Raw genomic sequence first — 18,701 nt, forward strand, 5'->3', positions numbered from 1 at the left:
AGGAATCATTTACCGAAAATTCTGAACTGTTATGTTGTGTTATTTTTTTTTAGGAGAACAATCAGCATTTAAGTGTAATTTATAGATAGCATAAACCAAGTCTGGGTTTTTTGAAATGTTAAATGAAGTTTTTATTTTATAAATGTCTTTTTTTGAACTGTAGAAGTGGAGGGTTATGCTTGAGTGTTTTAAGGTTGCATTTTTGTTTTAATTAATGTATAAATGTTTATTCCCATGTTGGCATTTGGAAATGTGTGAAATTATGTTTTTTGAAGATTTAGAGGTGCAATAAAAATGAGTTTTAAATGTTGAAAGTTTTCTGTAATTCATTAGATATTTGTCTACTAAATAACCTGGGTAACCGTTACTAAATTTAAATTTTGAGATCACAGCCAAAGGGGTAACGGTACAAATTGGTGCCGTGACCAGGATAGGCAAATTTAATAGATAGGGCCTAAATTGGTGCTGCAATCTTTTGCATTTCCAGATGCTAACATTTGACTTTTTATGTGTTTTAAAGTTGTATCATATTTGAGTGTATTTATATATTCCCAGTTTTTGAAATAGACGTAAACAAGTTCGGGTATATTCAATTAATAGTGTATTTGTGATATTTGAGTTATAATCGAATATGTGTCTTAAAGATAAGCCTTCGCCACAGGATGGTCAAACGGGTGTGTTTATACCTGGCCATTTTTCTCTTTTGGCGTTGCAAGTACTCCGGCACTGTTAACATATGGTAGGGAATTAACTTTACAGTTGGAATTTCGTAGAAACCATGAACCTTTCTCTTACGTGGGTGCTGAGGACTTTGCCAAAGATTTACTTGGTAAATTGCATGGTACTTAGGCATTAGCGAGGGAAAATCTAGAATATTCTGCGGAAAATAGAAAAGCTCGTAGAGACCAAAACATCAAACAATATAGTTTGAGCTACCGAAGCTAGGGTGCCATCCCCTCAGCAGAGGATCAAAATTGTAATGGCATTTAAAAGTTGGTAAAATTACCAAAAATTTGGAAAGCTTTGGTTTTTTAGTGTCTATTATTTTATAAAATATTTGGCAAAAAGCGTAGTAGCTGGCATATCTCTATGTGTTATAATTGTTAAAAATAATCTCGGCAGCTACAGAAACTTAATGTTTCTCAAAAAAAAAATGCTAAAAGGAAATGCCTTTCATACCAGTTTTAACTCTTTTCCGTCTTGGTGTATATATTCTTTCAACCCTGGCCCTTCTAAGTACTCTCATTTTTCAGTCTAGCAAAAGGTTCTTTCATAAAAGAAGTTGAGTTTTGGATGCTGGATATGAGTGAAATCTCGGCATTAAGCGCGAAGCGCTTCTAACCGATTCGTCGATTCTGTTGAGACATAAAACTAAAAAGTCATATGTGATTCAAAGTTCTAAGCTTGAAGTTCCGATTAAAAGTCCTCAATGAGTTGCAGGCAGTAGAACATCAATTGGAAGGGGTATTCCCCTTGATTAAACATGTTTAGCACTTCTTGATCTTTCATCAATTCTTGAAGTTCTTTGATGAAGCTAACAAGTCGATGAGCACTGGAAGTTGGGGTAGTATCCCTGTTTGATGATCTCCTTTTACTGGGGTGAGCCTCGCACCCAGTAAAGTTAACAGGGTGGTCTTTCAGGCAGTTACAGCACTTGGCCGGGGATCTCTGGGCTTTTTGCATTGGTACGAAAAGTGCCCTTCGGCACACTTCATACATCTAGCATCTTTTGTGCAGCTACGTTGAGAATGTCCAAAGCCCTGGCATCAGAAACACTGAATTGGTCTCCTTCCACCTCGGTACTTCTCTACGGCGATCGGTAACTGCTTTAAACTTTCGATGTTGTAGATCTTGGTCTGATTGGCCAATAGAGGAATGACAACAAGGTAGAGGGGGGGTGGCGTATAGGCTCCTCCCACTTTCTTCTTGAACTGGACTACTTTGGAAACTTCAATGTTTGATTTTCCTCATTCAAGGGAGATCTCGTCGATATTAAAATCATCTGGGAGTCCTCGGATGAGCACTTTTTCATTCTTGACTGGAAGGACTTTTTTAGCAGCACTTGAGCTTGGGTGGGCGTCTCCTCCGAAGTCACAGATGTTTTCTCCGGCTGTTGTAGGGAAACTGAGGCAGAAGTGCTGTTATTAGGCTTGGTTGATTTGGCTTTCTTCCTTTTCCTCTTCTTCCTCTTTTCAGCACAAGGTTCTTTGAAATTTTCAGAATCTGAGGCCGTAGCCCTGAAACTGGCCTCCATTTTTCCCCCGTAGGGGCGGAGGTGATCTCAGGTATTGGAGTGGTAATCACTGGTACTGGATTGATATTCTCGGGGTACTGGAGTGAAAGTCTCTGGTACTGGAGTGATAGTCTCTGGAACTCGAGTGGTAGTTTCATGAATTGGCTCGGGCTCCTCTTTTTTTCTTCTGTGCTGAGGCTGCATTTTTCTGTTGTTCTCTCATATTTCTGCAGACTATGATAATATTATAATGAAGTCTTTGAAAATAGTCGTAAATCTGTCCAAATTCGCATGTATTAAGAAATACACAGAGCAATTTCTTTGTAGATTTTAGTTCATTTGTAGGAGAAAAAGAGTAGAACTCTAAGTCAATAGATAGACCAGATGGTAGTAATTTCAGCGGAACCTTACTGGCTGCAATATCTTCTTCAAATGTATCGTATTCAATAACATCCACGTAATCTCCATCCGATTCTACTGGGCCAGGTGTTTTCGGGCGGCTGGGTGGTTGCACCTTTCCGCCTCGAGCTGTTCTGTTGTATGACAAAGCTACGGAGCTGAGTAAAAACACGTCTTGTCTCGAGCAAGGCTTGAGCTGAGCCATCACCTCCTACATTATAAGTAAACTCCTCCCAAAAACTAGCTATAAGTGAAAAGGCTTTACTACCACCCTTTCCTCTTTTCCGTCTCGCTTTCACCCCTGTGAGTTTTGTCCTTTTACTAAATAGTAATTATATTTTAGCATTAAGGGATACAACATATATGGCTTAAAAGAGTATTCAAACTCGTAACGAAAGTATCAGACAGAAATATGAGTAAATATGATATATTATAGATTTTTAGGTAAATACTCAATGACTTTTTCCTATAAAGGCACCTTTTGAATGATGGGGCGTATTCTTCCGCGGACAGATTTTCCAATAGACCTAATATTATAAAATTCTAAATATTTTTTTGCAGATATGAATAATTCTTTTTTCAACATTTTACTACAACTTTGAAAATACTTCCCAAACTATGCTTTTTTTAACTGTACCAGATGTGAATGGAATGTAAGAGTCAAATTTTATTTTTAGGAACGATTTATGGTATAGCAAACACAATTGCTAGCTTATCTGGCTTTATTGCACCTATAGTTGTGGGAGTGTTTCTAGAAAGTGGTGTAAGTATTCTAATATTTTGTTAGTTTAGCTTCAGTTGTTAGTAGATGGTGCTTTCTATACTGGGAAGCACTGCAAGCTCTTGACTGTCTATACTTCCGGATTATTGTTTTTGGTATATTTTGAAGCCATTTGGCTCACAATGTGATCATTGTGTTTTGAGATTCTCTTAAGTAGTATTTCTTGTTTTTCTTTACTTGATTTATCATTTGTGTTTAAAAGAAAAAGCATGCTTGCATGATTTTTATTTCAAATTAGGTGGGGTATAAGACAAAGAACTATTAGCCCCATTTCTAATAAACTTATTATAAAATGCTTCCCGTATCAATTTTGTTTTCTTAACCTGATTATACTCACGTTGAAAATAACACTTATCTGCTTCATTCACTCAGCATTTTTTATATGAAATACTAATTGTGACGCAGTAAAATCCACCATTCTTTAACTTAGCTGAGCTGAATTTACATTAAAAGTTAGATCATTCTAACATTGCATTCAGTTATTTATAAGAAATTATTTTGCTTTTATTATTGTCTAACTATTCTGTGCTAGTGACTGATTTACTTCATTTTGCCTTTCAGTCGACGATGGCAAATTGGAGTAAAGTTTTCTACACTACAGTGGCTATTTATTTCATATTTGCCACAACGTTTATCATTTTTGCATCTGGTGACTTGCAACCATGGAATTCTGCCAGAGTTGAATCAAAGAAGGACTGTAATGTGGAAAATACCATGTGCGTAAAGAGTGGAGATTGCAATCTAAATCATTGTGAGACGCCCTCTGAAACATTTAAATGTTGACATTGAGGCTATATACTTGCACAAACATTTCAGTTAAGAGCGCAGGAATAATTCAGAAAGGGAAAAAACGATTTGTATGAAAGTCAGTCATATTGAAAAAAATCTTGAAATATGGATTTACAGGGAATTTGGCATCAAAAATGGAATCATTGAAATACTCGCCAGTTTGAAACAGAATTTCTGACAAATATGATATGACTCAAATCTAAGTTAACTTACTTTATAAATGAGTGGTCTAATGTCTTTATTAATGGTCTTTTACCCATAATGGAAACTACTTCCTGTGCTAATGATTCTCAGTGCCAATCAGGGGTCTCCTTCACCAAGCGATATCACTCGTGTGCAAACTCTGTGGAAACCTTGGAGGTCGCAGGTTTGAGTCCTTCTGTTACCTAAGATGCATCTTCATGCTGTTTTTCTCCGTATTGTGCTATCTTTCCCTCTGTTTGACAGATTATTGTAAGCCTGAATTGAGAAAAAAAACCTGCAAATGTATGTAATTCCAATAAACCAATAAAGAATCCGATAATCTTTAATCAACTTAAAGCAATTATTTTTTCAGTGATGCTACTTTCTCCAGACAGTGGATAATTATTTTCGAATTTCTGCCTTTTAATGTATGATTCTTATTTCAATAATTTTGATTTATGGAGTTTTTACTCCTCCCTACTTCATAACAATTTAAAGCCTTATGTAATAAGCCACTTAGTCACATTTAAGCCGTGTTGAGCGCTTTAAAATTTTAGCAAAATTAACCGATGATCTGCCAATTTTTGCTTATATTTCCCTACCGTTATTTAAGATATTTTGTCGAATCGAATGCAGAGTGGTTGGCATCTCTGTTTAGAAGCAGGAGAAAGACTAGTTTTCTGCGAAATATTTTACAAAGCAGACGACAATCAAAAACTAAAGCCTTCTGAATTTTGGTTAATTTTGCTAAAAATTTAAAAGCCTCTACCAGGTTTGTCAGACGGAGAAATCAAGACATACTACAACTGTTTCTGTGAAAATTCTGCAAGATAACGAAAGACTTCATTTTACTTAAGCGCCACCTACAGTAGTTTTTTTGGAAGTGTAAATATCCTTTTGAACAATTTCTCTCTCTGAAGAGGCCCCGCAGTGGACTGATCGTTAAGACACGGCTCCCAGCAGAATACCGAAGTCAAGCATCACTGGCTGCGGTCATTGTGCAGGGGATCAGTCTGCGTAGGGACCGAGGGTGTGCGGTATTGGTCCTCCTTAAACTGTTCTACCGTAAAGTGCTCGACTTCGCGTGCTGATCGTCGAGCTACCGAAGCGGGGGTGCCATCCCCTCTTCATAGGATCAAAATTGTGATAGCATGTCTTCGAATCATCCTCAGGGATGTTTCCCAGACCGTCGCCAATAGCCCATTGGGCAGCTCTAGTGCGACGTAAATGAACTACTACTAACTTTCTCTGAAGAGATTTTCATCTTCCAAATTTAGATGGCAACAGTTTTGTCTGCCTATTTTTCAGTTAGATATTAAATGAAGAATAAATTAAATTAAATTCATATACGTTAGAAAAAAAAATTTCTAAATTACTGGAGGCAGGACACCTTTTTTATTACTTAGATACATTAACTTCGCAAATTATAAGTTTAAAAAAAAACGAATTTAGATTTGGATTTAAATAAACGAATTTGATTAAAATATTTATTTATTCATGGTAAAACGGCAGATTATTTTACGTACAACTAATGAAAAGTTATAAAAATTGGATGCCAAAATTATATATGTTTAATCTCTTTTTTCCCTTTCCCTGTCCTTAATATGTGGATAAAACCTTCATTCTAATTCAATTTGCATAAATTACTGAGTGTGTCTTTCTTATTTTAATTTAATAAATTGTAGTAAAAGATTGTGTTGTATTTTTCTGTCTACTTAAATTACTTGCAACATTTTAATTCTTTTCATTTTTGATGAAAAATTTCAAAATGTTTCTTCCGTAATAAGTGGGAAATTTACATTAATTTTACTTTTTAAATTTTGTAAAAAATACAAAAGGAATTCTTAATTTTTTTCAAATTAATGTTAGATTTATATATCAGATATTTGTGAACTTTTTTAAGTTAAACTGACATTTAAATTCAAAGTGATTAAGGCTAAAACAAGAAAATAGAAAAACGATTCTCTTTTTCCTTTTATGCACTTACACTTTTGGTAAAAGTATAGTAACAAAGATTGTAGTCAACAACTTTAAAAATTAGCACACAAAAATTTCTCTCTTGTATATCAGAAATTATTTATTTTAAATTTGAAGAAAATCGAACTTAATTGGAAAAAAATAACATATAATTTATTCATTATCCCATACACAAGGAAAAATGTAAAATCTATTCAGTATCGGTACTCTCGAATGCGCCATCTTTGGAAAAGACTGGTGCCATGTCTTGACACTTTTTGCCTCTGCTCAGTTGCATGGGAATATACTACGATATATTCCCATATTTTCCCATATACGATATATTCCATACAATACGATACATTCCTATATACGATATATTCCATATAATAAGATACATTCCCATACACGATATATTCCCTTATACAGTAAATTACATATTTTTTTCTTCCTCATTATTTTTCGCAATTAACTGTCAAATATATTTTCAAAAATATCTACGTTTCAGAACTACGATTATTGTAGTTTTGTGAGTTCCGTATACTTTCCTACCTTAAAAAATGTTAATATTTTTGTAAATCATCGAAACAGAATGTAATATATTTTCTACCTCTATGACTATATTAACGCTAATGGTGAGACCATGCAAAGTGTTGTTATAAGTAGAGGTTTCTCTTTTGCGCCACCTGTAGCCCCTTTTGATCATTAATTTTTACAACGTCTTTGTTTAAAGAGAAAGTTATATTATAGTATACTCTACAAGGAAGGGATAACGATCTTAAACGTAAAAACTATTTTTTATAATTGTCACTAGTCTAAAGACCATTACGAAAAGAACGGTTGGCTCATTTCTAAAATTGATTTTTACTCAAAACTAGCGGGACATATTTTCTCTTTGATTTAATGATTGAAACAAAAAAAAAATTACAAATTTACCACTTTTAAGAAAAAAAAATACATCTCCACTTTTTGGAGAAAAAATACTGCCATGGTATTGTATATACTACGTCTGGCAACCTTGGCCTCCGCCCTTCTCTAATTAGTGCTGTCTGTTCTTTTATTTGACAAGGGCTTATAATCTGATATTAGCACTGAGCACATAAGTTTACATATGTATGTGAATAGATGATTTGCATACATCCGAAAAATTTCGCAATGATGGGGCAATGATCTATGATCTGCGCCTATAAATTCTTCAAAATGTTTTAAATCGATGTGTGAAAAGTAATCAACACACCTGTTTCAAGAGTCACGATGCTTTTAAGTAGTAATTGAATGTTTCAACCTATAGATAAATCACGTAATCTAAATGATGGCTGAAACATTTAAGTATACTTTGGCGTGTAGACAACCAGCTGTATAGACAGCAGCTGCAACTCGTTGATTTTACGGCTTATTTTTCACCACAATGAATACATGGATATTTGACTCAGGTATGTTTGAAACAAAAATTCCAGAGTATGATTGATTAAAAGTATAGTTTATATGTTATATAATTTGAATTGTAAACTCGATAGCAGTGTGTATTATAAAATAGTGTTTTTCTTTTTTATCGAATAAATTAATTAAGCCAACGATTCCCAATTGTTCCCGTCGATGGAACCCTGAATGATCACCATTCTTAAAGTGGAACTCCGGTTTCATAGTTGCAATTATAACAATTGTAGTTCCTTAGCAATTGTGAATACCAAATTAACTAATGCGAATTAACCAATGACTAATGAGAATAGACTTACAATTATTTTAAAAACTTTGAATCTGAAGAAGAAGAAAAATATATCGAATAATCTGAGTTATGATTTTTGTTGAAATATAGACGAAAAAAGAAATTAAGTGTCGAGAGTGGTTATCAGGTAAATGTTTCTTCATATGTTTTGCTAAACATGTTTCTTTATGCTTATTTATTTTATTTTAAATTGTAAAATGTAATTGTTATTTTAATTGTTGAATCCCCACACCTGAATTAAGTAAGATCAATTATTTGTATAAATGCGACAAAACGTTTGTTCCTCTGTGTAATCACAACTATTTTGATCTCTGTTACAACTCTGTGATTTTTTTATTTTCTCTTTTACAACTGTCAATGAACTGCCTACCCAATTGTAAATTGACGACTAGCAAAGTTCAACTCCGTAGCCTTGTATTTTTCAACCTGATTCAGAAGACAAGGGAATTCCTTGAGCAAGTATAGGGAGGAATGTGCTTTCATAGAAAACCTTTTGATAGATCTAACACGTGTTTGCGTTACATGGAGAGGGAAACCAAGTAAACAACTTAGGGTTAGCCTGACCACAAGGGGACTCTAATCTATGTTCCGTCGACCACTGATGATATTTTACATCAGTACTGTAGTCGGTGCGAGCCGGTTACAGAATTCGTACCGATCAGCCATTGTTGGAACTCGAACCAGGGCCTCCTCATTGAGAGGCGAGTGCTCTATCGCCTGAGCCACCATGGAGCTGCTCTATGGTTTCAACGGATCAACCCTATCCCACTAAATAATTATTATCATCGTCATTGACATTATCATCTTCATTATCATCATTATTATTATCATCAACATTATCGTGATCATTTAGTGCGCCTGAAGTCCTTTGGATGCTCTCTATACGAATTAACTCAAATATACATAGCAACTTTTTGGAAGAAAAAAAAAGGTAAAAAATTTGGCGTTACGCTAAATCGATATTTTTGAATGCGACTATAATTTCAACATTAAAAATTATCATGAATGATTAATTTATGATCAAATATGCAATCAGTTATATTAACCGGTTAACGCCCAGCGTCATATATTTAGGACAGTTCCTTTTTTCAAAAACATTCATTGTGGTGGGAAACTTTTTTCAGCATTTTCATTTATCTGGGTGAATTAAAAGATTCTCAGATACCACAATGATTTAGTTATTTCTGATTAGATCCAGAATTATAAGGAGCAAGTACTTTTTGATCTATCAAAGACTTTTTGAATGCCCTAACAGTAGAAAAACCAATTAATTTCGAAAATATATTGTACCACTTTTTCCATAAGACCACTTTTTGTATCATTTCAATATATATATTCGGGACAAAACGGGTTAATATTATATTTTAATGAACGCAGATATATTCACTGAGAAATTTTCAAAAAATGGTATAAGTCACCAGTTTTTATCTTTTTGAGAGAAATACCTGAACGAGAACAAGAATTTTGGCGGGAAAAAGGAAAATAAGTGTTTAAATCTGAAGAGTGATTCTAAAAATAAATTTAAACACATCGCAAATCTCATTTTATTCTGTAAAATGATATTTTAAATTCAGAGCAAATTGAATAGAATGGATTATTCCGCAAAATAAATTATTCGTTCTTCTGTTCTTACCTAGAATAAGAGCAATATAATTCTAAACTAAGATTTACGTAATGGTAGATACAATAGCAACGAGAGTTGCTGATCTATTGTGTTGCGCAAAACGTATACGGTAGACATTTTAAAATAATTGTTTGTCTGCTGTCAGAAACTGAATAAACAAACATGTGTTAATAAAATGCAATAAATTGTGTAAGTTAATGGCATTTTCGCTGATTTTTCCTATTGAAGCATATGTCAGCAACAAAAAAAATAATGAATAATGTAAAAATTACTGTTAATTGGGGTTACTTTGCTAATTTTTTTACGTTATAGATTATAAGTAATCATGGATTGGTAATGAATAATTAGAATAAGTAAATGGATTGCTAATAAATAATTAGAATAAGTAAATGGATTGCTAATAAATAATTAGAATAAGTAAATGGATTGTTTAATGGATAAAAATAAGCAAATAGATTTTTTTTTAAAATCCAATAAAATCAACATTATTTCTTTTTTTTCACCATTTTATTTTTTAATTTTATTTATTATTATAAATAAATTAAGCAGTTCTTCAACACAATTTTAGCGATTACAGAATTGAGTTAAGGGTGTATTTACCTATGATTGTGTAGTTGATTAAGAATGTTTAGCGTAAATTTGAAATAGCTATTATGATTAAGTCAATATCATTGTATAATATAGTTAAAAGTTGAATTTTTTCAAATCAGGATAAGTAATAATACTTTTCATTTAGACAGTTAGCCTTCATTGAAAAAATATGCAAAATTTTGTTGCTATTTTATGACAGTTCGATTTAGGGAGTGTTTTATTACTATTTTCTTGAGAATTTGTTAGTAATTCAGAGATCTTTAACGCAAAGTGTTGAAAATAGCACTTTTTAAATTTAGTCAGTTCCATTAAACAATATAATTGAAAGCAAAATTGAAGTTTTTTTAAAACTATAGTAATTATTGATGTTTTTAATTAAGACTATTCGTTATCGTTGTAAACAAGGAAAAGTTCAAATGTTATTTTATTACAGCTTGACTTAAGAGTAATTTAAATATAATTTTCAAATTTTTTTTTTCTGGCTTAAGTGATTTTATACATTATTTCCCTTTTTCCTGTTATACGCATTTATTTAAAATTAATTTTAAAAATAACAATAATTAATCAAATTTGTTGTTGTTTCTAAGCCAATATCAGTAAGCCTGCTAGATGAAACCAAGTGAAATTAAGACAGATTGTGCGTTTCTTGTTTTCCAGTGGCCCCATCTATGGCCAAGAATACATCAAACCACACACATGTCAAAACCAGTTTATAAGTCGGATCCATTCCTCCATCGACAGATCGTAATTTTAACCTGAACTAGAAAACGATCAATCTTCAATTCAGTACCCCCAGAGATATTGACTTGTTATGGAGAACTTTGTGACTTGACAGATTCAATTTGCACCCGTCACCATTTACTACAAAGAGAATCCTCGGCCGGCAGAGATCGAACTCACGACCTCTTGAACATGGACCCAACGCCCTACCAACGGGGATATAGAGACCAAGAAAAATTTAATAAATCTAGATAAATCATTTAACAGCTACTACATAGCAGTGAAACCCCCAGGAAAGACCGTCTCTACCACTTTTGGGAGGAACGGAGTTTTTTCCATAGACTTTATGTTGAAGAAAACCTTTAGGAGAAACTATCAAAACGACCGGGCAGAACTCTTCAACAAATGCGGAAAAGGTCAAATAAGAAACACGAAAAATTATCAGAACAAAAAGTTATTTAAACAAATAAGTATATTCAAATGTATGAAAAATATTTGCGATTGGCTCTTTCAGAGAACACATTTTGACTATCTCTGAAAGATATCTACAACCTCACGTTGCAGTCAAATTGCGCTAAAGACGATGATATTGTGGTGAATTAATCTTAGACGATGTCAACCTTCATCTATCAAAAGGTACCTCGTGAGGGATACAAGTTAACATGTCTTATATACTATTGATTTGGTAATTAATATTTGTAGTGGTAGTTACGCCACATTACTCCCCTTCCAGAATTGTATCTGTGATAGAATTCGAAGAATGAATTCCACTAGTTTAGAGGTGTCAAACTCAATTTTACAGAGGGCCATATATTAAATTTAGAATATGTAGGCGGGCCAGATGCAAATAAACAAAATGTACTGAATTATTATAAAATTTTATTTATCTAATTATATAGTTTATAATGTACGGTTGTTAAAAATCATATCAAAGTTATAAAAGATGGTAATTATTTTGAGCTCGAGGATCCAGATACCTGATTTCTCTTGTTTTTGACAAGCTCATTGATGTCCGGTTTCATATTTGTTATAATTATTTTAAGAATTGATTGGAGATGTTCATTCGTACGTCTTGCGCGATGTTTGTTCTTATTTATTTTCATGATGGAAAACATCTGCTCACATAAATAGGTGCTGCCAAACAGGCTCAGAATGCGTGCTGAATGCTTTTTTAATTCCAGGCAGTTATCCAAACTCTTAAAATATTGTGTATAAAATGTAAGAGCGTTAACCTCTTTAAATTTTTCGTTCAAAATACTGTCCGATTGAAGATCTATCACCTCCATTTGCAAATGAACAGGTGCCTGTGAAGCTTCAAAATTGAATGGATTGTTGAAAATTGGTAATTCCGTTTCATTCATTTTGTGGAAGTCTTCGAAACGATTGTTGAATTCCGTGATCAGATTTTGCAGAAGTTGAGAATATTGATCCCATTTTTTTTTTGGTTCACTGTGCCAAATGATTTTAAATGAGGGAAATGATCCAAAGTTTGATTTTTTACCTGATTTTCCCACAGCCTCAACTTTGTTTCAAAGGTTTGAATATTTGAATACATTTGAGTGACAATCAGATTTTTACCCTGTAACTTTACATTCAGCTCAGTCAAGTGTTAATTCATATCTACCAAAAAGGCACAATCAATCCACCAGTCACTGTCATAATCAATTGGGTTGCCTTTTTCTAACATGAAAGCTTGAATAGGGTCACGTAATGGAAAAAATCTTTCTAAAACTACTCCTCGACTGAGCCAACGAACTTCGGTGAAATAAGGGACATCAAAAAAATTTTCTTCCAAATCTTGTAAAAACTGCCTGAACTGTCGGTGATTTAGTCCTCTGCTCCTTATAAAATTTACTATCTTAATTATAGGTTGCATGACATGGTCCATTTGTAAATGTTTGGATGCCAATGATTCTTGATGAATTATACAGGGAAATCCCATAAAATTCCCTGATGTTTTCTGTTTTAATTTCGTTGCAACGCCCGAATGTTTGCAAGCCATGGCAGGAGCGCCCCTATTGGAAAAAATTCCCAGTACAAAAATTTTTATACCGGCTTATGAAACACCGGTTCCAGTATGATACTGGATCCAGTATAATACCAAACCCAGTATCATACCGGAACCGGTGTTTCATAAACCGGTATCAAATTAATCCCAGTATGATACTGGAACCAGTATCATACCGGAACCGGTGTTTCATAAACCAGTATCAAATTAATCCCAGTATGATACTGGAACCAGTATCATACCGGAACCGGTGTTTCATAAACCAGTATCAAATAGATCCCAGTATGATACTGGAACCAGTATCATACCGGAACCGGTGTTTCATAAACCAGTATCAAATAGATCCCAGTATGATACTGGAACCAGTATCATACTGGAACCGGTGTTTCATAAGCTGGTATAAAATTTATTCCAGTATGATATCGAACCCAGTATCACTAGTGTACTGCACCCAGTAAACCGGGATGGTGTAACAATTTATTTTTAACACAAGTATAGTGAGATACTACAGTTTGATACAGGAAGGTTAGTGAACTGCTCTGAATGGGAAAATAAAACATTGATACGAGTAAATAAATAAAGTTATCTGGTTTATACAGGGAAATAAAACATCCCCTATGAAACATAATTCACATTTTGTCAAAAGTTATAGTTTGCATTATGTTTATAAAAATCAAATAAACTGTTTTTTTTTAAAAAACTTCTACACAGTTAATGTAATTTTTTTAATAATTTATAAATTAGAAATAATTGTCAATAATATTTGAATCTAAAATACTACACGAAAAATGTTTTGCAGCAACATAAGAAAAGTGTAAATACATTCTTCAGATTTTATGAAAATTGATTGGGGATTAGAAATATTATGTAATGAATAGCCAAAAACTGACTAAAATAAGTCAAAATCTTATTTTTTAATTTTCATATCTTTTGAAATGACAAAATAAATTTTGTTAAATAAGCCTTGGAAATGTTTGACAAATGCAAATTCATATGCACAATAAGGAGACTGTGTGAAGTGTATATATCTATAAATATAAACAATCTAATTATAAAATCATGATTTCATATAAATCAATTAACTTCGGTTTATATTTGTAATTGATAAATAAAATTAAATGCAAATAACACATATAGCATGTAATGTTCGAAATGCCGCCAAAAATATTTGAAATGAATCTAATTATACACTGTTCATTTACTTTGAAATCAGGCATTGTAAAATATAATTATATAGTTATGTTACATTTTGATCAATGTACTTGCTTGCTACTATAGATTTAAATACAAACCAATTTAATTTTAGATACATTTGAAATTTAAATTATAGTCAACTTTAATCATTCAAACATAATAGTGATTAGAGTAGTATTTATAGCTACAAATGAAAGCTTAAATGACACAAGTTATTAACTAATATAAATAAAAATTTTGAATTATTTTACTCTGTCATTCTTCTATTGACATTTTTCTTAAGATTCCTTGATTTAAAGCATAATTTGATACAGTCATTTTCTATTTGAAGTATTTAATTTTTATGATAATTTACTTAACGCATAATATCTGAAAATTAAATTAGGAAAAAAAAGTTATCGCCTACAAAAATTTAATCTCAAGAGCGAATTATTTATATAACGACACATGTTCATAAATAATAAAATAAGCCCTAAATTTTAGAAAGCTTTTCTTATCTCACAATTGTTGTGAACTCAACAAGTAATAATCAATATATATACTGAATAAAAACACACAACACAATATTAAAAATTTTAAACATTGGATATGACATAATTTAAACTCTGTCTTCAATAAGATATAAGAATTACATAATTACTAAATTGATATAAAAACATTACCACAATAGCCTAAAAAATGTTATTTTTATAATCAAATGAAATGAATTGTAGTTTCAATAATGTGAAGTGGCTTAAAAGCTCAATTTTCAAGTGTCTTTGATGTCTAGCTGGTGGTTTTCTGGATCCCTCAGACGTTTCTTTAATGTAATGAACTATCTTTCTAGCTTCATCAAATAAGAGCCAGCAACAATGTCTCCATTTAGAGTTCCTAATATAAACAAATTTTGAATTAACAGAAAGTGCAGACTAAACAGCAATTTCAAAAAATCTCATTTTTAATATTGTATGCTTTTTTTTTTAATATTATGCTTTACCCTTTTATACTAAATTTTAGATTACAGTGCTAATTTAATTAAGTTAATATTTCAGATTGCAGTGTTAATTCCATAAGACATTTTTGGCATTTGTATACTTTTTCCTAACTATTAAATTGACAGCAAGAATTATTAAACGAATACAAATAGTAAAGAATTTTTACAAGCTTTAAACTTTTCTTACATCATGTTAATAAATAAATAGGCAACGAAAAATGCTAAAAATGTCAGTCAAAGTTATATTAACTGAAAGCTTAATTGTGTTAAGTTTTTCATATGATTATGATAAATTTTACCATTACACAAATAGGATGCATATATTTTTCAGCTGATATAAACTGATTGAAATTAGAAAAGCATTATACTTTTTTAAAAAATAATAATAATAGTATTTATATTAATAGGGTACTGTACTACATTTACTCCAAATTTTAATTAACTTTTATGCTTTTTAAAAACTCAAAAACTAGCTGTTACAGGTGTAAATAACTTAGACAAAGATCCAGAATGCACAAAAAACAGATTTCATACAATTCAAATTATATGCGATTCTTACAAAAATTCAAATAAAATATGTGCGTGTATAAATAATGTTACGAATATTCAAGAACTGTTCAATCATACATTTTTAAAAAAAAAATCTATTGTGTAGTGTAACACACACAACACATACAAGAAATTAGACTCAATATTTAACCTAATAATTAAGTTCTTGAAACATTATACCATACTTTTGTTCAAAATAAGTATAACATATATTGTAAACAAAATTAAGAAGTATTAATTTGCAAGATGAGAATTAATTTGATACTAAAAGGTTGCAGAAAATTTAAAAAAAAAATGTGCTAAAATTTCGAACACTGTATGATGTTAATTTAAAGATTAGCTATTGAAACGCACAGACTGTAAATAAATAGAAGATTTTAAAAAATTTATTTATATTACAAATAAACAATTATCCAAATTGTATAGACAAATTTATACAGTAAAACAATTTTTCAGAATAATTATTAAGTATGAGAAATACAATTGCAAATACTTATTTTTCAACCACCTACATCATACAGTGTTATATTTGTAATTGATTCCAATCAATTACAAATATACTCAATTTATCAACTGTCCAATTTAAACGTAGATCAAATTATAAAATTCAAGATTTGAACTGCAAAATTTTCCGCACCCTAGTAAGAAAAAATAATGGTCTACCAAATTTTATTATTTTTGTGTAATTTGAAAGAGATTTATTTCAAATAAAGGGAAGTTAATGTCTAACATAGGTATCGCTCATACTATCCAATTTTGTTGACAACTCAAAAGAAATCACCAGCGCCCACATCACAGAAGCACATTACCAAACAACTTTTCATAGTGACTCTATGCAAAGATTTAAGTATGAATGATCTGAAGTAACTTTTTACCATTTTAATTTCAATATAATAGTTTTTAAACAGTTCAGCTCATAACTTCCTCTAAAGCTTAGCATTTAAATGTATTATTAAGACAAAGAACATTAACGGGTTTAAACAAACAAAACTTGAACGTAAAGTTAAAAATGTAAGTATTCAGTGGCTGAACTCAGAAATAAATTTGCATATACTTTTTACATTCATAAAAATTAAGGAAGCATTCAGTTCTATTTATTTGTAACTACGATACGAAAACTTACAAAAATTTTCCACTACTTCAATTTATTAACAAACTGAATATCTTTCAAAACACTGTATCACTTTTATGTACCAAGATATGAATATAATGAATGCAGGGCTGCCAACGAACACTTTCAGAATTCTGCAGACTCAGCCAATACTTAAAACACATTACCGCAACTTCCGGGTAGCAGTCTGAGAGAAATTAAAACAAAAACATTAAAAAAGAGGACCACTTTAAAGAGTATAATTTGCACCCATCCCAGCAAATCTCTACTTGTCTTTTTTAAAAATATATATATATATAAATAAAAATATAATTAGCAAGCTTAAAATCCTTTTAGCGTCTTGACAGTTGTAGCCGGCACAACAGATCCTGACACTGAAATATCCCCAATTGTAGATTTATAAAGTATAAAATAACCATCAAATTAAAAAAACAATTTCAATAATAATGTGCATGTTGAATATGAAAAGAACTAGAAAACATACCTCGATGGAAATTACAAGGAATTAATAAAGTTTTCCAAATCATTTCTGAAAGAAAAAATTTATTTAGAAATTATATAATAGTAAACAAAATATATGCAAGCTATTAAGTAGTTAATATGAAACTTTTAAGTATCAACTGCTTTATTTGTAAAACGCTTTTTTAGTTTTACTGAAACTTCAAGGTATCAACAGTTAATAAAATATAATTTAAATTACATGATTAAAATTTTAAAAATAAAATTAAACATTAAAAATAACAAAATAATTTGCAATTATAAAATAATTCGAAGTCTAAAAATATTATATACAACTTAACAAACAATTAATTTGTTAATAACGGTGATCACATGATAATAATGAGAATTTATGTAAATAACATGTGAACAAAGTGTTTTTAATAAAGTCTCATTAAGAAATGCAGGAAAGAAAAAAAAAATTAAAAATATTTTTTTCTCAAGCAATGGAGTTTAAGTCGTAACCCTAATGCAAGCACATGCAGTAATAATTCAAGAATAATATAATGTCTTGATTACTTAATCTATAAATACTGCTTAAGAATACGTTTTAACATTTCTGTAACTAGAAAATATGTAAATAAAGAATATGTTAATAAAAGCAAGAAATAAAGACAAAAATACACTTACTAAAATATACCGCCAATTTTTCCATGATCATCCATGCCTAGGTGAAATGTAAACAAAGTTTGAAGAAATGTGATTGGCTGAAGTTCACACTAAGAACGGAACGAACTGAAAAAACTGATAAATTCGGAGTGTCAGTAGCTTTTTATAGATTTAACGAACGACTAAGATCGATTCTCGCCTTTTTGCGTGAATCCCTTTCGTTTCTGCATTAATCGCTCTTTTCAATTGAATTAAATTAATTATAGTGTTACAATACAAATTTATTTATTTATTTCATAAAAGTTTATTTTGTTTTATGATTTAAACTACAAATTTCAAAAACGGACTGAAATTTATAAATTTATGAAGGAGAGATTTAAGTTTGGTTTAGGTAAAAAGTTCAATTTTCAATTTATGTAAACATATTTCTTTTTTTACCAAGTCGTTTGAAACCTAAACTAAATAATTTATTTTGCGATTTATTTTGCGCGATAAATTTGTTTCGATTAGGAGCAACATAGTTCTAGTTTAGTATAAATTCAATAAGAAATAAATAAAAATTAAAAACAACTTATAATAAAATTTAAAGTGATCGATGCAATTAATAATATTCTTTTCTCATCATCTTTTTTCTTTGATTAAAATAATTTTTGTAAATAAAAGAAATAAATAAGTAAATAAAGAATAAACGAATGAAAACAAGTTTTATTGTTTAATTACTTTTATTATAAAATTACTTTTATTATGAAATTACTTT

The 18,701-nt window shown here is 31.0% G+C and overlaps 2 protein-coding genes and 1 long non-coding RNA gene across 4 annotated transcripts in view; 2 read left to right on the top strand and 1 right to left on the bottom strand.

The window, feature by feature from the left end:
* The first annotated feature begins 3,054 nt into the window (after positions 1–3,054).
* On the top strand, positions 3,055–4,736 carry LOC147810645 (putative transporter slc-17.2). Its single transcript, XM_087160450.1, has 3 exons — positions 3,055–3,076; positions 3,310–3,395; positions 3,975–4,736. Exons 1-3 carry the CDS (start codon positions 3,055–3,057, stop codon positions 4,194–4,196), a joined length of 330 nt encoding a protein of 109 aa, XP_087016576.1. The 3' UTR covers positions 4,197–4,736.
* Positions 4,737–7,566: 2,830 nt separating this feature from the next.
* The window catches only part of LOC147810646 (putative inorganic phosphate cotransporter), a 31,011-nt gene continuing 19,876 nt past the window's right edge, over positions 7,567–18,701 (top strand). The window contains exon 1 of one of the 2 annotated variants that reach the window (XM_087160633.1): positions 7,567–7,774. The gene's annotated coding sequence lies outside the window, so the exon portion shown is untranslated. Of the gene's footprint in view, positions 7,775–7,841; positions 8,195–18,701 lie in introns of those variants that run through there. The other variant, XM_087160634.1, reaches the window with a different exon arrangement.
* Positions 13,906–18,121, bottom strand: LOC147810647 (uncharacterized). The gene is made up of 3 exons (XR_015432935.1): positions 17,966–18,121; positions 17,322–17,366; positions 13,906–15,074 (listed from the first exon to the last, which is right to left on the bottom strand). It is a non-coding gene; the product is annotated as an uncharacterized LOC147810647 (long non-coding RNA).

This window comes from Parasteatoda tepidariorum, chromosome 4 (assembly GCF_982258835.1).
Source record: "Parasteatoda tepidariorum strain Cologne lab strain chromosome 4, Ptep-v5.0, whole genome shotgun sequence".
Taxonomy (NCBI): Eukaryota; Metazoa; Arthropoda; class Arachnida; order Araneae; family Theridiidae; genus Parasteatoda; species Parasteatoda tepidariorum.